Source organism: Varanus komodoensis, unplaced genomic scaffold (assembly GCF_004798865.1).
Source record: "Varanus komodoensis strain SLA01 unplaced genomic scaffold, ASM479886v1 scaffold4, whole genome shotgun sequence".
NCBI lineage: Eukaryota > Metazoa > Chordata > Lepidosauria > Squamata > Varanidae > Varanus > Varanus komodoensis.
This window is the reverse complement of record NW_025335941.1, coordinates 13,556,174-13,565,208: the sequence shown is the minus strand read 5'-3', so window position 1 is coordinate 13,565,208 and position 9,035 is coordinate 13,556,174. Positions and strand designations below refer to the sequence as shown.

At 38.1% G+C, this 9,035-nt stretch overlaps 1 protein-coding gene across 1 annotated transcript; it reads right to left on the bottom strand.

Moving 5' to 3' along the window:
- Positions 1 to 5,557: 5,557 nt before the first annotated feature.
- On the bottom strand, positions 5,558 to 6,265 carry CLDN14 (claudin 14). Its single transcript, XM_044442499.1, has one exon. The coding sequence runs from the start codon at positions 6,263 to 6,265 to the stop codon at positions 5,558 to 5,560; it is 708 nt and encodes a 235-aa protein (XP_044298434.1).
- Between the last annotated feature and the right edge of the window lie 2,770 nt (positions 6,266 to 9,035).

Here is a 9,035-nt window from a genome sequence, read left to right as displayed (position 1 = left end):
ATAGTTTTGAGAGCTGGGTACTTCTCAATGTTTTTAATGTTTAATTTTATATTATGATGCTTGCCTTGTTGCAGTATAATGTCTAGTTTTATTTGTTTTGGGTTACTTGTTTGTTTTAATGATTATATACCTCACCTGGGACATTAGCCAGTTGAACAGTACAGTAATCTAATAAGTAAATATATACTGTTCTGCAAAAGGGAAGAATCTCTCTGTTTGCAGAAGGCAACAATGAGATATAACTCTATATAATGTCAACAGTCCTTTGACCCGAGTTGTTGGGTCTTTACTATATTGCTTTCCTGCATTTTATTGTTTGGAGTCCGAGGATAAACTCTCAAAAATTGGACAGCAGGAGAGTTGCATAGTGAACTATGGAACACATTCAGCACAATGAAATATCAAATACCGTCTGCCTGGAGGCATTGAAATCCCCAAAGTTAGCATTCCTTATAACTTCTGTGGGGACCATTTCACATATTCCACTCTTTGATATCTGATGAGTATCAAGCAGCCACAATCAGAAACAAATACTGCTATTAACCCAGAGGCGGTTTGAATATCTGTTCCTTTCACCAACACTTATTTTACATTGGTTCTCTTACTCTCAAGTTTTATTAGAAATTTACTAGCATAGCCTGGAATTGTTTCACTTGATGAAACAGATCAAACTAGCAATTCCAGCAGGGATAGAGATCCCTTCTTTTTAATTTTATAGGCATTTCCCATTTTCTTCCCATGTTAGGTCCACATGTGCTCTGTGTGAGATTCAGTGAAGCAGGTAATTTTAGACTCTCATCCTATGGGGTTCTGCTTTAGGTGCCCAAGTCTATTACCTCAGATATGAAACACACATATAATATTTCTCCACACCACCTGCAATTCCATGCTTTACAGCTGCTTCTAGATTTCTGATAAGGACGACGACAAAAAGCTGTTTATGAGCCTGCTTTTTAAAATAGGAGCATTTTAAACTCACTCAAATCACAGCACCATCTGGTATCAAAAGGAATTGGCTTCTGCTGCCCTCATTACCTGCTGCTTTCTGAGTGGATATTTGGGGCCGTCTGTCCCACTGGTGATATGTCATCTCTGACCACTGTTGAAGCAGCCTGGCTGCCCCAGCCTGGCTTACAAGATCTCCATGCTGGGCCTAGCAACCCTTCCACTACAGGGCAGCATTTTCTGATCGTTTTAATCGGTGAGATACTCATGATAGTAATGTTCCTCTAAATGCTCTTCTTCCTTTACCCTGTTGAGTTTAACCACAGCCACGAACATGACAGAAGCTCACCCACCAGCCATTACTGTACTCAGCAGTTCTGCTTCCCATACTTCACATTCAAGCTGAACATTTGCTCTTCCTGTACAATTATTTTCAGGCAGTGGCAAGTCTTCACAACAGTGCTGTCATATACTTGCTTTTTAATTTGTTTGGAGAAACAAATGGCTTTTTGTGCAAAATGTTGCCTTGTCATGCACAACAAACACTTTTCAATGTGTTGCTGGGGCTTATCAAATCTCTTTTCCAGACTTGCTGCATTCATGATGGATTAGATCTCAGTCACTGCAAGACTTAATTCCAAGTAAACATGCACAGGATTATGCTGTACTTCTATGAAAGGAACTGGGAGTTTTCTAGATTCGTTTTAAAATGGGGCAGAGTCATAACTTCACAACCTTAAACTCCTTGGAAGGAGAGAGGATGCAAAGGTAACAATAAAGTTCATGCCCAGTATTAAGGAGAGAAAACTATGAATGCCACTAAATGTTTCAAGATATTTGGGTGTCTCAGAAATGTCTGGAGCTTTTCTCATTTTCAGTTCCACATCAGTTACAGAACATATGCAAAATTATCAGTGAAGAGCTGTGAAGGAAGCCACTCCAGTTATCCTGCAATACAGGACCAGTTGGAACATGGTTTCTATTTGATATTGCCCCACACTCTGTTGTAAGCCTTGAGCTGAAACAATTCCAAGACTTGTGGATTAATTTCCAGTGAAGAAGGAAAGCAGTGTCTTGGCAAACCTTCCCAGTCACTTTCAGCCAGAGCCTTGTCTATTGTTTCCAGTGTTTTCTTTAAGGCAAACATTTAGCATGGATGCAAGGAACTGGATGTGCAGTAACACAGATCCCTAGGCTAAGCAGAGTATTTAGTGTACTCAAATTTTCCACTTTTTAAAAAGGGTTAACAGGGTTGGTGAATTAGTGATCCTCCCAGGTGCTGTTGGACTATAACTCTTTTCAGAGTGGTAAGAACAGTGGTAAGCTTATGGCTGTTGTCCAACAACACCTAAGCAGCCACAGCCCTGGTTTAAGATGAGGAAGGAAGCTACATTTGCCTGATAGAGGAATATTCAGAGGTAGGCTATTCATGTTTTGGGTCAAATAGAAAAGTTAGAAAATTGGCTTTAAATCAGGGATGTACCATGGAGTGTCCTTCAAATGCATTGGATCACAATTCCCTTAATCCCTGACAATTGGCCATGCCATCTGGGGCTCATAGGAGTTGTAGTCCAAAAATCTGAAGGGTTCCATGTTATCTAACCCAACTTGGAAATATCCCTGGGTTGGTCAAATGTACTTGTAAGCTATAAAGGTCCTACCAGATGTTCAAGTGTAGATGATATACATAGGAGAACAGCTCCCATTTAATTTCCTGCAAATCCAGATAAGAGGCAGAAGAAATCCCTAGTCCGGATTGATTCTTGTGGTTTGCCATGTCCAGTGCTAGGTATGGAAATAAGCAATTATTGGTGCAATCTTTAGGCAGAAGAAAGTTCTACAATTCCAGTTCAGGGACATAGAATTAACAGGTGATAACAGGGGATATTCCTCATCCTTTCCTGTAAGAGTGTGTGGGCTTTGATGGATGCTTAGGTTGTGAAGGATAGGTCAGCCACTAGGAAATGGAGCAGCTGGTCCATTGGCAGTTAGAGGAATTCTTGAAGACCCTGAGGATCAGGGTTGTAATATTTTTTTTTCAATTTGTTATGTAGATATTATTAATGTAAATAATCCAAAATATATTCTTTCTGCTTAAAATGCCTCATGTGCAAATCTTCTCATTAGGACCTTGTCACCTGGGCCCCTTGCTGGCTCATGACAGTGAGGTATCTTTCCCACTTCATTGATCTAGGCTGTCTCGCAGTTAACTCTGTTGTAAATGTTTTTTTGAGTACACTTTTAGTGTATTACCTGATACTTTCCTTACTGCACAATAATGACACTCACTGTGTGAGCAAATGTTTTTACAAGTGGACCACATTTACCAGAGCATTCCTTCACCCCTAGGATTTCATCAGCTATGTCCATGTGTGTATTTATTATGCTAATAACCCGTTTCAGCTACATATGAAATATATGGTATTAGCTCTAGTGTTTCCGGCATGTGGCTTATAGGTAGAGGCAATAATGTTCCTTAAATTATGGATTTTCTTTTCACTTTAAAAAATGACTGTGCAATGTAAATTTTAAACTTGCAGGCTACAAAAAGTAGCTCAAGTTAAAATGAAGGAGAAATTGCAGTCCCTTTGTGTGACTTTATCAAAAGTATAAAGTTCCCATTTCACATGTTTGTTCATGTGAATATTACCACGGTAAAGGTTTCCCCACAGTTTCTCATAGTGCATCTGTCCACCCAAGAGAAAAGCACTACTTCCTGCCTCAAAGGTATGGCAGATGAGAATTCTGGGAAATCTCCATTACATGATTTTCGTAAATACAGTCTTCCTTGAATAGGCAATATCAGAGTTATGTAGTCACCTGAATAACAGAAATCTATAAAGCTATTTCCCTACCTGATAATACAAATACAGCTATGCATGCATCTTTTATCATATATGAAGGATGCAAGAATTTTTGCCTTTTCTGATAGTAAATAAAAACTAGAAAGGAATAAATGACACTGATAGTTACTGTCAAATCTGTTTAATTGAACTTAATGATCTATTGGGTAAAGCTATAAGAAAGAATTTGCCCTAAATGTCTGCATATAGAGTCATAGGATAGAAAAGGTATGAGGAATGAATGTAATGGCTGGTTTACTGTATCTCACTTGAGTATTTTCCTTTTAGGCAGTGAACTACCGCATTGAATCAAATATTCTGGATCAATTTCTGTAGGACACCATAATATTTGTATCTAATAATATTCTTAAAGTCAGATAGTACATGTGACAAGAGTACAGAATTTACTTTGACTGGAAGTTGACTGGAAATACTCTGATTTTTCACCAAATCAGAGTTAATTCTAATATGTCCAACCACAGCTTCTTGTATCTTTGGGAAGGCAAAATAAATAAAGGCCAACTGATATGCAAATCAAATAAATGCTTCAGATAACACTTTCTCACACACCAAATAAAGCCCACCCTGAATTTCAAACTGTTCATCAGATATGTACAACAATATTGTATTAATCCTCTTACTGTGTTTCCACCATCAGTTTCCTGTTTCATTTTTTATTTCTGCCTAATGGCATTTTAATTAACTTGCTCTCCACTTTAAGGTTATATTGTGTATATGTATGGACATTTGAGCAGAAGTTAAAAAACAGCATTTGTTCCCATCAATTCAGCTTGACCAAAAAAAAAAAAAAGGTCAAACTGATCTGTAGTTTCAAAATTGATTGAAAATTGCAGTACATACATCACTGCAGAACACTAACCAGATATGAATAATTACTGTATGTTTTTCAACATGTAAAATGGGGAAATCTAAGGGGAAAAAATGGTATCATTACACAGTTCTGTTCCTGTTACCTATGTGTCTTGGATACAGAATATGTACCAAAAAAAACCCTTCCATATTCCAGTGTTGCATTTACGAGCTCAAAAACACTTCTTTCAGAGCCATAAAATACATCAGATAGATATGCCAATCCTTTGCCATGGCAGAGGGAAGGTGATGGTGGCCTCTATGGTGGTACCATATCTGAGTCTTGCCACACCAACTGAGCTTTCATAATGAAACCATTATGCCCAATTGTATGTGTACCAGCCATTTGTACTTGTTTATATTTGTGGAATAAATGCACAGGACAATAGATGAATCAAACACAAAGTTTTCATTTGTTTTTGCAAAAACAAAACTCACTAAATTTAGAAGTAAAGTAGGTTGATAATGGTACAACTCATTTATTAAATATGATTTAGGGAAGGGAAGAAAATTTGGAATATGAAGACTTGGACAAAATGGAATTAAGAAGTTATAGTACTAATTCTTTTAATGGGAGATGCTTTATTAAGATTATGTATTATTGCATTTATTATTTTTATGTGCATAGAAAATAGGAAAGACATTACCTGCCTATATTGACCTTAATTTCACATATGCAGAATATCGTATGTCTTGGAATACTCAACTCTCTATTTTTAAATTCAAGTTTCAAAGCACCCTTTTTCAAAATTGCAAGCATTCTTCACATGAAATGCAGAATATCAGTAAACATTTTATGAAAGAATGGTACCTTCTTTAGCGTTCTTTGCTAGATTTCATACATACATAAGTACTTTGTTTTTTAAAAAAGCAGCAACATACAAGTAAATCCCCCAAACTCACACATAGTCATTTAACCTGTAACCACTATGTGAAGCGGATGTAAATGATGAAGTGTGGTTTGCCTTGTAGACCAATGGTGGTCTGTAGGATGGTGCTGCCCTTGTGGCCCTTCGTTGTGAGTGGTAGGTTATGTTGTTCCCAGCACGTTGGCATGAAGTACACAGGATAACTCCACCGATTATATTCAATGAAGCGCAGACAAAGCCAAGGTAAAGAGCTTGCCCAATTTCATATTTCATCCCATTGGGCAGCATTGGGTTGTAGAAATCAGTTACTACATCATTAGTTGACCAAGAAACAGGGACAAGGCATATGAGCCCAGCCAATATGAAAAGGACTCCACCCAAGACAGCAAATACATTTTTGGCTGAGGACCCTTGGGCACATCGGGTGCACTTCATGCCAATGGCAGCAATCACACATGCCAGAACGGAAAGAACACAGGAAATCACCATCATGGCACGGGCTGCTTGAAGGTCACGAGGCAAAGCCAGTGGAGAGCGATGGAGCTGGCACTGGTAGATCCCAGTGCTGTGCCAAACACATTCCATCCAGAGACCCTTCATGTATGCTACAGCGGTGATGATGTTGGTTCCCACATGTGCTGTTCTCCACCAGTGGGGCAGGATTGTAGCAGCGATTGTTCCAGCTAGACCCAGAAGGCTCAGGAAGAAACCCAGTAATTGAATAGCCATGCTAGCCATGTTAATGTTTGTCTTGGTTATCCTTGCTTAATACAGTATCTTTGCTGGTGCTCCTTCTGAAAACACAGCCTCTGCTGGGAGATATATGGCAGCTTTGCTTTGACACCTTCTGGATGCCTAATAAAGAAGTAATTGCAGAACAAAACGTTAAACATTATCAGAGTGTATTACTCTGGTGACCAGTATGGTGCATTCCAGAGGCAGTTAGGTGGTTATTAGCATATTTAACCTACTTTAATGCACTCCGTGAAAATGGTGGGAAAGTAATTGCTCCTTAACCTTGTCAGCTCCAAAAAGAAGGGCATTGTAAACAAATGATACTGAAAAGTGCTTTAAAGTCAGATCTTTGTATGGTAAAAAAAACTCTGTAAAATACTTATTTCCTTTTATCATCCTCGACAGCAAAACAATCACAACATTCATGAGTGCTAACTCGTGAAGCAGAAAAAGATTTATGAAATAGTGCCTGAAATCTACTTTGCGGGATGAAAACATTTACAAAAGGTCATAGCAGGATTACCAAAACAATGATACTGTGTTTCAGCTGTCTGAAAAACAACTAGAGGGATTTTATTTTATTTAAAAATAATTAAAAAAAAAAACTTCCAGAAAGGGGTAACAAGCAGTGGATTAAAAATTGTCTTTCTCTCTTGCCAGTATTTCTGGAGGTGTTGTTTTAATAAAGGACCTTGAAGGGGAATAATTTCATTAGCCCCCATGGAGACACAGGTTATGGCTTTCATCTGGATGGCAACATGTGAAACCAGATGTGTGTCTCGCAGTTTCTGAGTGGTGGAACCGTCACAGTTATAGAAAACATCCTATCATAAATTCAAGCTGAAACACCATGAAAGTAATAGAGACCCTTCCACCTGTGTAAATCTTTCAGTGATCTCTGCTAACAGTTGCTTTGCAAGGTGCTTGCAATAACTGTGTATGTATCCGCATGAGTGTGGTTAAGAGTCTTCAAAATTAAATCACAAAGTAACTGTTGAGTTATAAATAAATAAAATTCCAAGGGGAAAAAACAAAAGAGAAAAACAGGCCTATGCTTTGCAAATAACTCTTCTGCATACAAACAATTGTATGAGACAATCGGAAGCAGATTTTTTTTTTTTCTCGCCATCAGTAATAGTAGCATAATGTGTTTTAAGGTTTAAAAATTAAGACGTGAATCTAGGACTGAAGTCAGTTAAGGTGCAGGGTAATCCAGCAACTGGCTTCTGTTGATTAAAAGGCTCTGATTGCAAAAGGTGCCTTCAACCAATTTTGGAGGATCCATGCTTTTACACCGCAGCTCACCCTGTTCAGCAGGGTTTCCTGAACCTTGTGTGGCATTCTCATGCAGCTAGAGAGGCTGCCACAGGAGCAGGGGAAGCAGAAATATGAATTTGGATCCAGTCCAGGTTCTTTTTACTTTACTTCTATCGATAATTAACTCAGGTCAAATGGTATTATACAGTAAGTTCAGGGAGAACCTTTATTTCAAGATCTATGGAGCTTAGATGCATAGTAAGTATCTCCAGTTGTAAAGAAAAAGGGAGTAAAAGTGAGGAGCTACCCACCGATGGATTGATTGTAAGAAAGATCTTGGACTGCGCAGAAATGGATAGATTGACTTTATCATTGAAGGAGAAAGAGGACACTGACTTCTATCAAACTTGGGATTCTTTCTATAACTGGCTGGAGAAACGGGACTTGGCGTAAACTTAAAGATGTTTTCAAATTATTATAAAATGATTTGAATTTGACTTTAGAATGTTAAAAAATATGTAGTAGGGGGTTGACCTAGTAAATCCGATGTATGTGATGTTTGATGTTTTTAGTGTTAGTTTAAAATTTTAATGAAAAATTAAGAAAAAGAAAAAGAAAAAGGGAGCCATATTTAGGAAGACACAGGGAAATTCCATAGAACAAATCTCATCTTCTGTTTTTAAGGCATGGTGACCCCAGCTGGATAGAGATGGGAAGTTTTTAAAGTCAGGAAGCTCAGCAGAAAATATTGTCTCAGATGTATTGCTGTTTCTTCAGTTTGGATGATTGTAAATAAAGCAGTATAACACACCATTTTTAACAATCATAACAAGTCTAGCAAGAATCAAGCTAGACTATTCAGTATTGAATAGACATGTATTGCAAAGTGCAAATTGTAATGTAACTGTAGTACAAGTGTGAATTTGTGATTCTTCACTTACAGAAGTTTGCCAAGCCTTTTCACAATATCATCATCCTCAGGGGCATCTCCTGAGTTACCATGTTCACAATTTTTATAGTGAGTTGGGTCTGCTATTTTCCTCAATGGCAGCATTATTAACTACTAAAACCTATTATATTTAATAATTCTGCCACTTTCTGATGTGTAATGGAATGTATACAAACTACCTTACTGAGGCTTCTTCTAGTTTCATTGTGAAAGAAATGTGTATCCTTTACCCGTGGTGGGGGGCAGGGGGCAGTGTTAGGGTTTATATATAGTGTATATTTCTTTACCTTTCTATCCATTCTATTAATCAAGCACAATTCTATTAATCAAGTACAATCAAGTTGGGCTAATAATTTCACTATAGCACACTTGTGACAATATATGAGGCTTTTGTTCTGGTTGGAAATGTAATAGCTCATTATCCTCTCTCTTAAACCCCTCCCCCCACACAAAAATAGTTGGAAAACCCAGGAGAGTCCCTGGAAGGGGAGGAGGACATGATGAAAAGGCCCTGCAAATTTCCACGAGCGAGGGGCCATGACCCCTGTTGAGAAGCCCATAGAAAGG

What these genes read in the sequence shown, in the direction of transcription:
- CLDN14 (XM_044442499.1), bottom strand. Translation starts at nt 6,265, where the DNA reads ATGGCTAGCATGGCTATTCAATTACTGGGTTTCTTCCTGAGCCTTCTG.